Below are 14,769 nucleotides of genomic sequence, written 5' to 3' on the forward strand. Positions count from 1 at the left end.
ACTAATAGCCCAATTGTCCACCGTTTATGACCAGTCCTTGGGTTTGCTTGATCATGCCACCGAGGAAGCTTCACACCTGATGACTGCAATCACTTCTCATACAACTGCATTGGAAGAGTGCTCATCGCTTATTGTCGATCTGTTGCGGAGTATGGTGGTTGCTATTATATCGTCGCAGCGAGACTCATTGAGCACGGATGCACAATTATGCTTTGCAGATGATGGTTTGCTGGACCTGGAGGAGCTCAGCCATCTTTCAAATAAGGTTGTGGTGCTGCAAAAGGAGGAATACCAAAGCTTCGCGAAACAATATCAGCGTCATTTGCATCCGGCTGTGCTACTATTATCTTCTGATCAGACGCTCACACTCGACCAAGTCCGTGCTATCCTGTTGCATGTCTCTATTGCGGGGCTCGTGATGATGGTTCCAGAAAGAGTATTTGACCCTGCGACCTATTCGATTCTCGTCGTTCAATTCCACGACCGACGGTCAACCGAGCTTGTTGCAAGGATAGATGGTCTGAAGGAATTTCATGAGCAAAATATGGGTCAACAGACTAGTCTCGTTGGTCGTGTCCTAGAAGAGCAACTGGCTAGCTTGGGTAAGGCTCCAGATGCGCCTCAGATATTCCGGCCCACCAAGTCCGAACTCTCCAGGCTTCAAGAGGTCTTTACAAGACTTGCACAACTGCTAATCAAAGATTTGGATACGCCTACAATTTTTGACGAAGAAATGCATCCTCAGTTGAAGGCCAACATGCATTCAATTGTAGATCGTCTGGAGAAAGCTCATCGTGCCTATGATGACTTCGTCAAGCCCATCACGTGGTTTGCGAAATGCTTGTTGCTTGGACTTGAGATTGAGGTTCCCATTGAAGGAGGGCTTGGCAAGGCTGGCACAACTCAGGAGATCATCAACCATACCCCTCTTCTTTCCTTCGCACCTGAACAGTTGCAGATATGGGATGGCTTGCACACATCAACAACTACGAGACCACTAAAACTTCACTGGCTAGAGCACCATGCACTTTCGCTCAAGTTGTCACCAAAGAAAGAAGGCCAACAGACAACTAAGTCCATTGAAATGCTGGTAAGGGTTCTTGATACATTCTATCACGAATGGAAGAGCCGCCTCTCGAAGGATCAGATCGACTCTATTGCTCAATCTCGTTATTATTCTTATCGAGGCGACGACAACGAGATGCAAGAGTTAGATTATCGAGAACTGCAAGACATGTTCCCAAGTTATGATGATATGACTCCCACAATTGAGGACAACGACAAGAGCTATGATACTCGTGCTACTGCCAGTGAGGTCGCAAGGCTTCACAGAAAGCTATACTCAAGTCAAGCTCCACACGCTGCAATGACCGACTATCTTGAAAGTGCACTTGAACATCTCGCCCATGTGAAAGGCGATCAGACCGCAGTTGGCGAACGCTCTTTCATGGACATGCTTCCTGCTATCTTTTGGCATATGGAGAAGAAGACGGCCGAGTTCGGCGGTGATGAGAGAAAGAATGCACTCAATATCTACGTGGACTTTGACGTTGGTGAAAGTCGAAAGCTGTTCGATCTCGTCCGTGAAATACAAGCGAGATTCTATGTGATTCAGGAACGATGGCCAGAACATGCTGTTCCAGCAGATGCTATTGCGTTTTGCAACGAAGTCTTGCATCTCAATATTTCAGAGCCAGTGGCAAAGCTTCTGGCGAAGACCGAGAAGATGCTTGAAATCGTTACGCAGTGGCAAAGCGTTGCTAGTCGCGAATGGTCTGTCACAGGACTTGTGGATCAGTTGACAGCCCTAATAATCAGTTGGAGACGTCTAGAGCTTCTTTCATGGTCGAGACTTCTTGATGAGGAGCAGAAGAAGCATGAAGATGGGGCACAAGCATGGTATTTCATCGCCTACGAGGCTGTCATCTACACCAGCTTCAGGATCAAACCAGACACCACCGACATCGAGAACTACTGTAGGGAACTGTCTCGAACGCTAGAAGAATTTCTCAGAGCCACTACCCTGGGGCAGTTTTCATCGCGTCTGGCACTGCTTGATACTCTTGGCAAAACACTTCATGATGCTGCCCAGCATGACAAACACCTCTTGGTCGTCAGCGCTTCAGTATCCATAACGATTGAGCATTACCGGAGGTATGAGAGTAATGTCACGAGTTTGTTACAGACCGGGCGTGCGGACCTCGAGAAAGCGCTCAAAGAACAGATCCAACTTGCTAGTTGGAAAGATACCAACGTCACTGCACTTCGTGATAGTGCCCGTCGCTCGCACATGAAGTTATTCAGAATCGTGAAAAAGTATCGTAAGCTTCTCAATCAACCTATCACAGCGTTCAAGAGTTCGGCTCCTCCTGACAAAATCGAGAAGCAGACACAGCCGGTGTTCAGAATTACAGTTGAAGAATCAAGCATCTCGTCCTCACTACAGACTTGTAAATCAGCCTTTTCAGACTGGACTGCCAGACCTGAAAGAGTAATCAATCCTCTAGGTTCGATACGGAGCATGCAATATGTGTACGAGACCACAATCCCACATCTCGACGTTCGACTTGAAATTGCATCCTTCCATGAGGACTTGATATCAAACATCAAAGAGCTGAGGAAGCAGACACCAGCGACTAACACAGATGATAATTCGTCGTTGGTACGCCATCTCCAAGAGCGAAAACGCCGTTTACTTGCGGAAACTCTCAAGGCCCTCGCACAGATGGGTATTCGCAAAAACCTTCCGGTGTCCGAGCTCGAGAAGCAAGCAAACAATGTGATTGTACTGACATCCGTCCAAAACGGACAATATTCTTCTCTACTCGACCCTCGTGTCCGTGACAATTTCCACGATCTGCTCGATGTCATGCCTACCGCGCGCAGTGCAAGAAAGGAGCATTCAGATGATCTCACTGAGGGTGAGATAAGTCGCAGTCTCGGCCTACTCGAAGGCTTATTCTCCGTGAGCATCAGTCAAAGACAGCATCTTGGATCTGCGGTAAAGGATTTTGAACCCCTCCGGAAAGCTGTCTTCGCCATTCATTCGATCGGAGATGTCGCCATGGGCGAATTGTCAAACGCGGCAGATTTCAACGGCAACAATAATACTCTTTGCCAACATTTCGCGTGGTTCTCGGAGATATTGAACCTGACTTCCAAAGTTCTGGTTTTCCAAGCAAAGCATGCCAAACTTCAAATCGACGAACTTGTGACATCTATCAATGATTATAGCAGTGACTTCAGTGATTTCAGGTCGAAGCTTGAAGAACAAGAAGAGCTCCCACAAGGTCTCAGCAGTCATTCGGCTCAATCTCTACATGATCAATGTTGGAAACAGCTTTGTGGCTTTAATCTGGTATTGACGGAGTGGTCACAAAGAGAGCCGCGCGTGAGATTTCTCCTCACAAGACTTATTCCTTGGACAACAGAACTACCGAACCGAACAAATGCCCTAAAGAATGGTTTTCCGGCCTCGAGCTTGCAAATGTTTGACCAAAAATTGAGAGCTGTCACGGATAGAATATTTGTGGCACTTCAGAGGCTACAGCTGACGAGAGACAAGATGCCAACATCGATTGAGGATCTGAACTGGCTCGTCAAATCCGACCGCTTTTCCTTCCAGGCAATTGAGGGTTTGCACGCTGAAGTTATCTCTCCTGTACTTGAAGAATTAATGGCGAGCTTACAACATTTACAGTCGGGAGAGCTTGAGATTGGCCGTGCATTACTCTTGGTTGCTTTGCCCATCATTGAACAGTATTGCAGCATTCTGGAAGATTTGTTCCACAGACAATGCACAGTCCATCTCGAGACTTGTCGACTTGCAATCCAGTTGGCCAAGACTTTCACTACTCTTGCACAAGAAGGGTTCTGTCGTCCTTCTGACCCAAGTAACCAAGAGGAGAAGTCTGGCAAGCTGGAGAGCGGGACTGGCCTTGGCGAAGGGGAGGGGGCGGAGGACATCAGCAAAGATGTGGAAGATGATGAGGATTTGACAGACCTTGCTCAAGCAGAAGAACAAGAGAAACACGATGGCGAAATGGAGAACGCAGACGATGCGGTGGATATGGGCAACGATGATCTCAAGGGGGAGGACGTCGACAATGAAGAGCAGAAGTCGGATGATGAAGGTGGTGAAGACCGTTCGGAGAACGAAGATGGAGAGGACATGGATGAAGAGACTGGGTCTGTAGATGACCTTGATCCATCGGCAGTGGATGAGAAGATGTGGGATGATATGAAGAAAGAATCGCAGGAGGACAAGGAGCTGAAGAACGACGAAGCGAAGGGGAGCAAGACTGAGGACCAAACAGCAGCAGATGGTGAAAAGACCGATGGTGAGGATCTGCAGGGTGTTGATGGGCAAGAAGAGGTTGAAGAAGAGGAAGAGGATGAAGACGGCGAGGGTGTGGAACGCCCCCAGGCCGAGAATATGGATCCTCATCCGGAGGATGAAAAGACCTTGGACTTACCCGAGGAATTGGACCTTGGCGGAGGAGATGAGACGAAGGACGATGAGATGTCAGATGGTGGTATGGACGATTTGTCTGATATTGAAGAGTCAAAGGATGATCTTGAAAAAGAGGGAGATGAAGTGGATGGGGAGGATCAGCAGCTCGAAGATGCCGATAACACCGAAGAAATCTCGGCAGACGAAGGCGACTGGGAGGGCGCCGCTCAAGATGATGAGATCATGGAAGACCAGCCAGACCAACCAGAAGAAGAGCGCTCAGATGAACACGATACTCGCGAGACGGATATCCCTGATGATGTGGATCAAACTACTGGGGGTGATACCGGAGCAGCAAACGAAACTGAAGACAGATCTCAACAGGACCAGGATGCGCAAGGTGCCAATCAAGCAGAAAAGGAGATTGATCCTCAACAGGCACAACCTGGTAAGGCTCCTGAGAATGACGAACAAGGTGATAGTGGCAAGGGTGCGCCAGAGCAAGGTGCTGGACGTATGGATACAATCGAACGCCAACAAAATGAAGCACTCCGCAAACTTGCTGATGTGCTCGACCAATGGCACCAGCGACGCGAGATCTTACCAGCTGCTGATGACAGCCAGCAGCAAGAGGAAAACAAAGATGTCGACATGGCAGATGTCGACTTTGAGCATATCGATGACGAGGCTCAAGCTGAAACACAAGCTCTTGGAGCGGCCGCTCCAGACCAGGCTCAAAATCTTGATCAAAGCAAAGCCATCGAAGACGACAACATGTCGATCGACGAGGATGTTGATGTTCACGATGCTCAGGAACCAGATGAGCAAGATAACATGGCAGAAAGATTCAATCGAGTGCAAGCTCAGCAAAAAGCAGGTGAGGTCAAAGAGAATGGTGCTTTTGTCCCGAACTTAAACCAAAAACGAGATGAGACTCTCTCATCGCACGAAGATACAGACGCTGTGTCAGAGGAACTGTTCCCAGAAATTGAGCAGCTCGAGATTGGCCAACAAGATCATGGATTGTCGCCTCTTACATCTTCCGCGGACGCGGCACAGCTGTGGAATCACTGCTCGACAACAACACACCAATTTTCATTGGTTCTGACAGAACAACTGCGACTGATCCTCTCTCCAACAACCGCGACCAAACTTCGTGGCGATTTTCGCACCGGCAAGCGGCTCAATCTCAAACGCATCATCCCATACATAGCATCAGGCTATAAACGAGACAAGATTTGGATGCGGCGCTCTGTTCCCAGCAAACGCAACTATCAAATCATGATCGCCGTCGATGACAGCAAGTCAATGGCTGAATCTGGGGCAGACATCCTCGCTTTCGAAACCCTTGCACTGCTCACCAAGTCTCTGAGCATGCTTGAAGCCGGAGAGCTATGTGTTGTCGGGTTCGGTGATGAACAACACGTCCGCATCGCGCACGCCTTTGGTACTCCATTCTCTCCCTCCGAATCCGGCATTAATGTTTTCCAGTCGTTCAGTTTCCAACAAAAAGGGACCAACGTCAGGAATCTCCTCAATGAAAGCATCCAACTTTTCCGTGATGCAAGAATGAAAGGTCATACTGCGAGCGAAGATCTCTGGCAATTACAACTCATACTGAGTGACGGACACTGTTCCGATCATGCAGCCATTTCACGACTCGTTCGACAAGCTCAGCAGGAGAAGATCATCATCGTGTTTGTGATCGTCGATGCAGGAGAGGAAAGCATTCTTGATCTGAAGGAGGCCGTCTTTGAGCAGGATCCTACATCTGCAGGGCTTGGTGGCGTCGGCAACGCTCCTGAGATGCGTGTGAGGACTAAGAGATACCTGGAGGATTTCCCCTTCCCGTACTATCTGGTGGTCAGAGATGTTAGGGACTTGCCAGGCGTGCTTGCGACGGCGTTGAAGGGCTGGTTTGGAAGCGTGGTCGATGTGCAGGTTTGAGTCACTTATGAGGTGGCTGCAGGTAGATAGATTAGTCTTCATTGATGAAGAGTCGAAACGGCTAGAAAGCCTTCTTTCCTTTCCCAATTTCGTTCCCTTGTGTAGATGGATATGCAGGGAATTTGAGGAGAAAGGGCAGGGCTGCGCAAGGCTGTGTACCGCGGTCGGAGGATAGAAACTCCGTGCCGAGACACGATGAGATAATTCTCCGATGCGCAGCGAGGCTTCATTTCTGGCCGTTGGAGAAATATTCCAATACTCAGCCTCTAATAACAAGACGACCTTTCCTTGTCCAGAAAGTGCCTGTTCCGCGTGCGCTCGATTCCGAAGTGAATCTCAGATGTCGCTACAATAAACAACGTGCATCGAAAATCGCCCACTCCTCTTCCCACGCCTCGACCGATCCTAATTCCCAGTCGCAGCCAACATGTACAATCCTTACCAAGCACCTGGACAATATGGCCCACCAGGAGACTACAGCAGTTTCCCTGGCGCGCCGCCAGGCATGGCGCCTCCTCCTGGTATGGCACCTCCCGGCATGGGAGCCCCTCCAGGCATGCAGCAGCAAGAAGCTCACCAACCCGGCAGACCTGGAGGCTTCCCAGCGAACTTCCAACCGCCGGCAAACATGCCCAACATCAATTTTTCGGCGCCCGTCATCCGCCTCGGAACCTCTGGCCCCGCGAAGCCCGATCATGCAGGTGGGAGGGATGAACGCGAGAGAGGCGGCGGCGGGGGCGGGCGCAGACCGGGCCTTGGGGCGGGCATGGGCTCAGACTTCCGCGGTGACCGTGGAGGCGCTGGCGAAAGAGAGCGCATCACACAGGTCCAGCCGCAGACGAAGGAGGAGATCATCAAGACTATTTTCGTCGGTGCGATTACAGAGGGTGCTGGTGGGGATGAGGGTATCGAACGCATCCTGCGTACCGTGGGCACTTTGAGGAGATGGGTCCGCGCCACGGACGCTGACGAGAAGCCTTGCAAGTTTGGCTTTGCAGAGTATGAGGACCCCTTGAGTCTCAGCACCGCTATCGAAGTTCTGCGGGATGTCGAGGTGCCCGTGAAGCGACAGACTCCCACGGCGGACGCGAAGCAAGACGAGGAGAGTGAGGTGGAGATGTCAAAATTGATCGTATGTATACCCCTCTGCTTATTGCTGTGGTTTTGCCGTTACTCTACTGCATTCAGAAAGCTGACATTATTGCTCAGATCGTCGCAGATGACAATTCGTTGAGTTATATCGAACAGTGGGAGGAGACTCATGGTCAGGACGCGGACGCAGCTCAAATGCGACTGGACCATGCGAGAGCCGCGCTACAAGCCGTTCTTACTGATCTCGCCAACCCGTCGGTCCCAGCGCACAAAGACGAGCTTTCCAGTATCGACAAGGAAGGCGACATCAGCATGGCAGATCGACCTAACGCCGATGGTTCCAATGGGGATATTGTCACTATTCCCATCAATGTCGACGATGAATTGTCCGACATTCCTGCTGAGATGCGGGAGACTGTGGCTAAAGAAATCGCCGCGTTTAGAGATCGGAGTAATCGCCGGGACATTGAGCGGCTCAGACGAGAAGAGGAGATTGAACTACAGGAACGGAATCGGATGAATAATGAACGATTCAATCGTCTCGCTTCACCGCCCCCAACTGCACCTTCTGGCCCAGCAGGAGGTGCTAATGGCATTCCAGTTGGCCCTCGTGGAGCTCCAGCTGGTCCCAAAGGCTTTGGCCAGCAGATACCTCGAGATTACCAAAAAGGAGTTACGTTTGTCAATGGAACAGCGATCAATGGTGCGTCAGCGTTCGAAGACGAAGATACGGATGCAAGTGATGAAGAGCTAGAGCGAAGGCGTAAAGAGAAGAAAGATGCAGAGCAAGAAAAGCATTATCTCGATCAAGAACGCAGATGGCTGAATCGTGAAAGATCCCGGACGGCCGCTGTCGAAAGAGAGAAAACTCGAGACAAAGACGAAGCGGCTCGGCTTGAAGATGAGAAACAAGCCATGGCCAAACGACTTCGGGAATGGGATGATGATGTCGAGGCAAACCGCAAAGTTGAGGAATACTACAGTGATCGCAGTGTCTGGATACGCAATCGAATCTCGTTCCGGCAGCGAGAAATCCAGAATGATGATGCCGATCGAGCGTCGGAACAACGAGAGCGAGCACGAGATGCACAACAGCAAGAACGAGCGGGTGCTATGGCTGACGACTTCCTTAGTCGACAGGAAGAAGAAATGTCCAGGCAAGACGATGAGCAAAGTAGATCGCAAGCAGGAGGGCTCTCGCGCCCAGAACCTGCCCGCTTCAAGCTTTCACTTGGCGCCGCTGCTCAAAGAGTCGCAGCACAGAGCGCATCGCAAGCATCAAAACGCACGGTTGTCGCGGATGTCGAAGGCCTTCTGGAAGACGAGGAAGAAGACGCATCTTCCAGTGCTCGTCGTACCCTCATCCCTATCGAATTCGACAAGAACGACACCCTCGCCATGTCGGAAGAAGAACGAGCTGCAGCGGCGCGCCAACTGGCCTCGGACATTCCAAACGACAAGGATGGCTTATGGAACTGGAACGTCAAGTGGGACTTTGTGGATGAGAGTGTTATCGACGAGCGCCTCAAGCCCTTCGTCGAGAAAAAGATTGTCGAGTACCTCGGCGTACAGGAGCAGATGCTGGTTGATGTCGTGGTGACGGCTCTGAGGAGGCGCGGGAAACCTGACGAACTGGTCGGCGAACTGGAAGGGGTGAGTTTTCTTCTTGGTCTTTGGTGGTCAAGTTGGCACTTCCTTCCCACTCCTTTTCCACTGATTCTCCTTTTACTGCGCCTATGGTCTTTTATACTGACTGAACTCCACAGGCTCTCGAAGAAGAATCCGAAGTCTTGGTCCGCAAACTATGGCGGATGCTCATCTTCTTCTCCGAATCCGAGAAGAGAGGGCTTTCTGCTTAGTGTTGTATTCTGATGACTTTCTCAACCCGTCGCCCTGCGTTATTTCATAGAGATGAAAGCATATCGCCACTGCATTGTACTGTAATGTATCACCAATTTACTACACTACGACGAACGATAGAGAGCTGGTCGACCCAAGCAGGGGACTTGGATCCAGCTAGAACTCTCCCTCCATAGTTAAGATTGAAAAATTACGTCAAGTTCCAGGTGTCTTATTTCGGCGTCTTCTAATTCTCTTACTTTTTGGGTGATTCCCTCGCTCTGCTCTAACTCTAGCTGCAGTATATTGGCCCAGGAAACTCGTGTGTACTCTGCGATGCCGATGTCGAATGGCAACTCCATCTCAATGATCAAGGATTCAAGATCTTCGAATTTTACATGAACCTTCAATCGTCGCCCCAACCACCCAACTCCCGCTTGACGTCTCCCACATTAGGCCAGCCCTGCAATCCATCCGACCCACCATCCAGGCGACTCCTCTGGACCATCTCCGGCCCGCAAAACTCCACCGTGGTCATGATCGCCACCTTCAGACCCCTAAGCACATCCTTGATGCGCCGAATCTTCTCGTTCTCGTCGTCCGAGCCACGCGCGCCCAAAACGCGGCCCATGCCCCGGACGTGCCAGAGACTCGGGCCCCGGTGACCTTGGCATTGGATCGAGGTGTATACTATGGTTTCCGTTTCCAGAGAGGATAAGATGCTGAAATCGGACAGGTAGAGTCCGTATACGATGGAGAGTTCATGAATGCCCATTTCCTGGCGGTAGGGGCCGAAACTGCTGAAGATCTTCGGCCATAGTGTTCCGTAGATTGATGTAATGCCTTCAATGCCCCGGGCGTGGAGGTGTGTGAAGTCGGTCTTGGACCTTGTACGGGTCAGAAAGTCAACTGATTGACATATTACGCAGAAATGTCATAATGCCGAGTCAGTGATCATATGAAAGGCCGAAGACTCACCACTGCTCAAGATCCAATTCACCTCGCTCCTCCTCACCGGTCTTGCCCTGCTCCGTGAGCTGTTTCTTCGCGAGTGGGATTAAAGCACCAAGCACTTGAGGCGCGCCGATCAGCGTCAGCTGCTTGATCAGTAGATCTCGTAGACGTTCCGAAAGACGGGTCTGTGCCTCTAGGGTCGAGAACTCTTGCTCCGATGTCGTCAAGTATGTCCAGAAGTCTGCCACTGTTTGTGGATTTGGTGAGACTGTCAAAACGGTCGCCTGGAGAGATTCCGCAGTGCGGTGTCAGAAGCCGAGTATCAGTTTCTCAGGAAGTAAAAACACTGGTCCCCGTCCGAGAAAGATTTATCGTTTCCCCGACGGGGCAGACAACGGACCTTCATAACCAAGGTCTTGGTTGATTTTTGCTACCTTCCCTCACATTGCAAGGAAAATCGTGATATGGAGATCGATCGCATGAGAAAAGGGTTCCCACTTACTATGACGAGATACCAGCTCTCAGGGCCCAGCTCTTCTAGCAACGCGCCCTTGACTGACTGGCATAACTCGGCCCACTGTTCCTTTGTTGCGCCTTCTGGACTTTGCGTGCTAGATGCCATGGTGCTTGGAGTTGGTTTTTCCGCACACAGAATACGTTACAAAAATCAAATGTCTTTCTTTACACTTAAGGTCGTTGAAGAGGGGATTCTGGCGGTTGATGAACAGATATTTAGTGTTACTTTGGCCTTGGCGATTACAGATTACAGTCTCCATTCAAGTCGTCGAATCTCACCTCTGCTTTGTCTAAGACGTAACCATTCGTTCAGACTCCTTCGCGGTGGATATTCCATGAGGGTACAATCATCTACCGGGTCAGACACTCTTGCTCTCTAAGACACCTCCTCCACATACGCGACATTGTAGACTCCGGGCTCACTCCTCAAAGAGAGTGGCCTGTTAGGGCCGAAGCACGAATAACGCCAGATGTAAATGGCGGCCACCCATTCACGAAAGACCTAAGTCAAACGGCCTGTAGAAGCTAGCTAATAAACTAAACAAAATTACCACGCCATTTGCTGATACTGTATTTTCTTGCTCAGACCAGAAAAGGTCTTCTTCGGCGGACGGGGTAGAAAATAAGCGGGATATAAACCATCCGCGTCATCTTCTCCGATATTAACATCCCCTTCATATCCATAGCGCTCCCCATATTTCTTTTCACAAGGGCATCGAGCGAAATTATGGAATGGAATTTCAAGCCACATCATGATAGCGCAAATAAGAAAAGTTTATGAGAAACACATTTTGCCAGGCGATCACCTTTCTAGAGGCCTCGTTGGTGTCCCCGCCGATGCCCTCAATGTCTAGACCTAGACAGGCAATGACTTCTATCAATCCGCAGAATTCGGCTGAGCCTCAATCAGGCGCCACTAACGATAATTATTCAAGTACAGCCTCACTCATGCCAAGTAACCTGCCTGCTCATCCTAATGGATCTCTTCTTCTTCCGTTCAGCTAAGTATTTCGCTGTCTCATATCTCACCACGGCGTCAATCTGGCCCAGCGATGCCAGTGCTGGCCAGGTCTACGACATACTCTAATATCTATTGGTAAATCATTCAGACGCGGACATAACGTTCTGAAAGATTGGGCAGGTCTGTGGTAAGCCCATAGTTCAAGATTCAATATGCGCTGGGACATCTTTGCTGCAGTTGTCGCCCTTGCAGGTGTCCCACTCATGCTATCCTCCGCGACAACATGGCTTCTGAAACTTATTTTACAACGACTCATGCGCATCATATTCTCTCATGGGTCGACCTGTGAGCGATTACAATGGGGAGATATTCCGAGTGGGCCGCTCGGTGCCCCTCGCAACAAGACGGCGTTGCCCAGCCGAGGCAATTACTCAGGGGCCAAACGAGAAACGTTTGCACATGACGAGGAGAATTGCTTTGCGTCGACAGTTGGCAGAGTGTTCAAAAATGCTTGGATCTCATCTCAGCGGCGTGATATAAGGGTCTCAAAACCTTACCAGCTCGATCCCAAAAAGGCATATATTCGAACCGATCCGACAACACTCAGGGTATATGCCCTTATATCTCACGAAGCCAGATCTGAAAATTATGAACAGAATCCTGTCATAAACTTTCACGAGGTAGATGAGGTCCTTGTCGCACACTTAAGCGCATCGATGACAAAGCTACCAGAAGTGACCAAGGAAGAAGTTGAAGCAATTCTGGATGGATATCCTCCTTTCTATCTTGAAAAAATCCCTACTTCAGGAACTGATCATGTCAGTACCCCAATTTTGAGCTCAGATGACATAACACGAGGTGGATGGATTGTTGCTGTTGGCATTGACTACTACAAGTCTGCTCCTCTCTGGACACATAACATGGCACCGTCGAAGATAAACGACAAGCATTTCTCACAGGTGGAGAAGCAATTCCAGACAACGGCGCCCTGGAGGGCCACAGTCATGGCTTCCGCAGTCAAGCGTTTTGGTCACGCTTTGGACAACATAGAACGAGCATTTCCTGACAGCAGTTTTGCCAAGTCTTTCTACACCGCACTAATAACCGAACGGTATGACCTAGACCGCACGTCGCCCATGGGAATCATTTATAACTGTCCAAAACTTTGCGACGAAACATGCTACACGAGCATACCATTCTGGATAGACAGGCGTTACATCAAATCACTATCCTCAAAACAGTGGCAGATCGCTATGAAAGCTTTCAATCACTACAAGCCTCTCAGCCAGGAAGAACAAAGTCTCATTCGCGAATTCATGAAACCAATTCTTCAGGCTGCTTTCGTGGGCCTAATAAATGTCATGACATACGGAAACCACTTCAGTCACAAACAAACGCTGAATGTGTGGAGTCTCCCTGCATTTCCAGAGCTCAAGGGTCACAAGTATGTCTATTTAACAGCATGCGAAGCTGAGAAAGACTGACTCCTTTTGAATTTTGCCATCGTTCAGCCTTTATCAGAGCACTGTGCAGATCAAGCGACGCGGCTTTTTTCTGAGCTCCGTACAACCGTCACCGCAGCCCGCGATGTCATCCGGGAGGACTTTGTGTCAATCTAACTACTTGAGCTCCTGGAAATCGAGCTATAATCGCTCGAGATTCTTCGTCTTTTTGGGTATTCTACAACCTAGTGGATCGCAGGATCTCACCACTGACAGCAATGAGCTTGCTCCAAGGAAATGAGTCCCTAGTAAATGGTACTTGCAATTCTGTGAGTAGGTGTCCAGGTGCTGCTGCACGTTTTACTTCACCACTAGGGATATGGACCGCGTGCAACTTTGTGCTATTGCTAGTTAGGTGTCCACGAAGAGTTGAGGAGTGAAAATCAGGGGGTTCAGCCTCGTAGGGAGATCAGAAGTTACTAGTGTGGGTATTGGGTACCTGAAAACCATAAGAGAAAGAATATCTCTCAAGCTGGGGGAGGCTTTACTTTGATCAGAGTTGTCAGCTCATTTCACTCGTTGATTGAAGAGGTACGCCAATTACGATTTTCTTGTAAGGTGGTTAATTGAAAAGGCTCTGAAATCTGGGGTTGGCTCGGATGCCTAACTAGTTAATCAGGTGGTTCTCGGCGACCCGCTGGGCACATCTTAGACGCCGGCTTCAGTGAAATCCGCCCTAGAACATTCCTCTCTCGCGCAGTGGACATCCCTGTTCGTCGAGACCCTAACTAATTAGTAGCCAGGTTAGGCTGCCGAAGTGGTGTTTTCTAGGCATGGGCTTTGGCAATTTTAGTCACTGTTGTAAAGATTCAGGACTACCGATAGGGGCATGGTATTCAAGTAGCGGCAATAGATTTTTAGCCCAGTCCGTACAAAGCTTCCTGATGAACCCACCAAGTTCAGAGCATACACCGAATCTTTCTTTAAATTGATATTTTCCTCATTTACATCTCGGGACTTTCGTCTTTACGGATCCGTCAATAACTTTAGCCCCCTGCATCTTGGTTCAATGTCAACTGCTGGTGGCTCAGCTGGACTCTCAAATACGAACCGCATGAAGTTGGGGATGTCCTGCGCTCTCCCCTGTCCGACTTACTTACAACAACTACTTCACGAGGCGTACTTGCGAGTGTATTTGATCTGTTGACAGGTCCAGCTGGTGGCTGTCCGAGTCTCAGGCGTCGCTATTCGTAAGTACAAAAGTTACACGAAGACTGTGCACGGGATTTTCATCTTGACTCTAGACGGATCTCACGCATTGCTAGTGGAATTCCTGTGACTTTGGTCTAGTGACTTGCAGCCGGGTCTAGCACTATTCAGATCTGCGGGAGCAAATGGTGACTGCGGAAGATTACTCTTTCAACTATAGGCCTAGACAATGACTAGGTCAAGGCTCTGTACGAGGAGGTATGTTATCGAGCCCTCCTGAAGTGGTCTCATAAGGCTGAAATGCTCTGTGGCTAGCGTACCCACCCGTCAAAAGGTCTCAGAGCTATGCTTATGCC

The 14,769-nt window shown here is 49.7% G+C and overlaps 3 protein-coding genes across 3 annotated transcripts; 2 read left to right on the plus strand and 1 right to left on the minus strand.

Moving 5' to 3' along the window:
• Nucleotides 1-6,827: 6,827 nt before the first annotated feature.
• Nucleotides 6,828-9,351, plus strand: LTR84_012715 (uncharacterized protein; the record flags this gene model as incomplete). Its single annotated transcript, XM_064856232.1, has 3 exons — nucleotides 6,828-7,532; nucleotides 7,589-9,145; nucleotides 9,259-9,351. 3 exons carry the CDS (start codon nucleotides 6,828-6,830, stop codon nucleotides 9,349-9,351), a joined length of 2,355 nt encoding a protein of 784 aa, XP_064708132.1.
• Nucleotides 9,352-9,737: 386 nt separating this feature from the next.
• On the minus strand, nucleotides 9,738-10,907 carry LTR84_012716 (uncharacterized protein; the record flags this gene model as incomplete). The annotated part of the gene is made up of 3 exons (XM_064856233.1): nucleotides 9,738-10,218; nucleotides 10,310-10,569; nucleotides 10,788-10,907. The coding sequence occupies 3 exons, from the start codon at nucleotides 10,905-10,907 to the stop codon at nucleotides 9,738-9,740; spliced, it is 861 nt and encodes a 286-aa protein (XP_064708133.1).
• A 1,067-nt stretch (nucleotides 10,908-11,974) lies between these two features.
• Nucleotides 11,975-13,246, plus strand: LTR84_012717 (uncharacterized protein; the record flags this gene model as incomplete). Its single annotated transcript, XM_064856234.1, has 1 exon — nucleotides 11,975-13,246. The coding sequence occupies one exon, from the start codon at nucleotides 11,975-11,977 to the stop codon at nucleotides 13,244-13,246; it is 1,272 nt and encodes a 423-aa protein (XP_064708134.1).
• Between the last annotated feature and the right edge of the window lie 1,523 nt (nucleotides 13,247-14,769).

Source organism: Exophiala bonariae (genome assembly GCF_035927105.1).
Source record: "Exophiala bonariae strain CCFEE 5792 chromosome Unknown scaffold_8, whole genome shotgun sequence".
In the NCBI taxonomy this organism is placed as follows: Eukaryota; Fungi; Ascomycota; class Eurotiomycetes; order Chaetothyriales; family Herpotrichiellaceae; genus Exophiala; species Exophiala bonariae.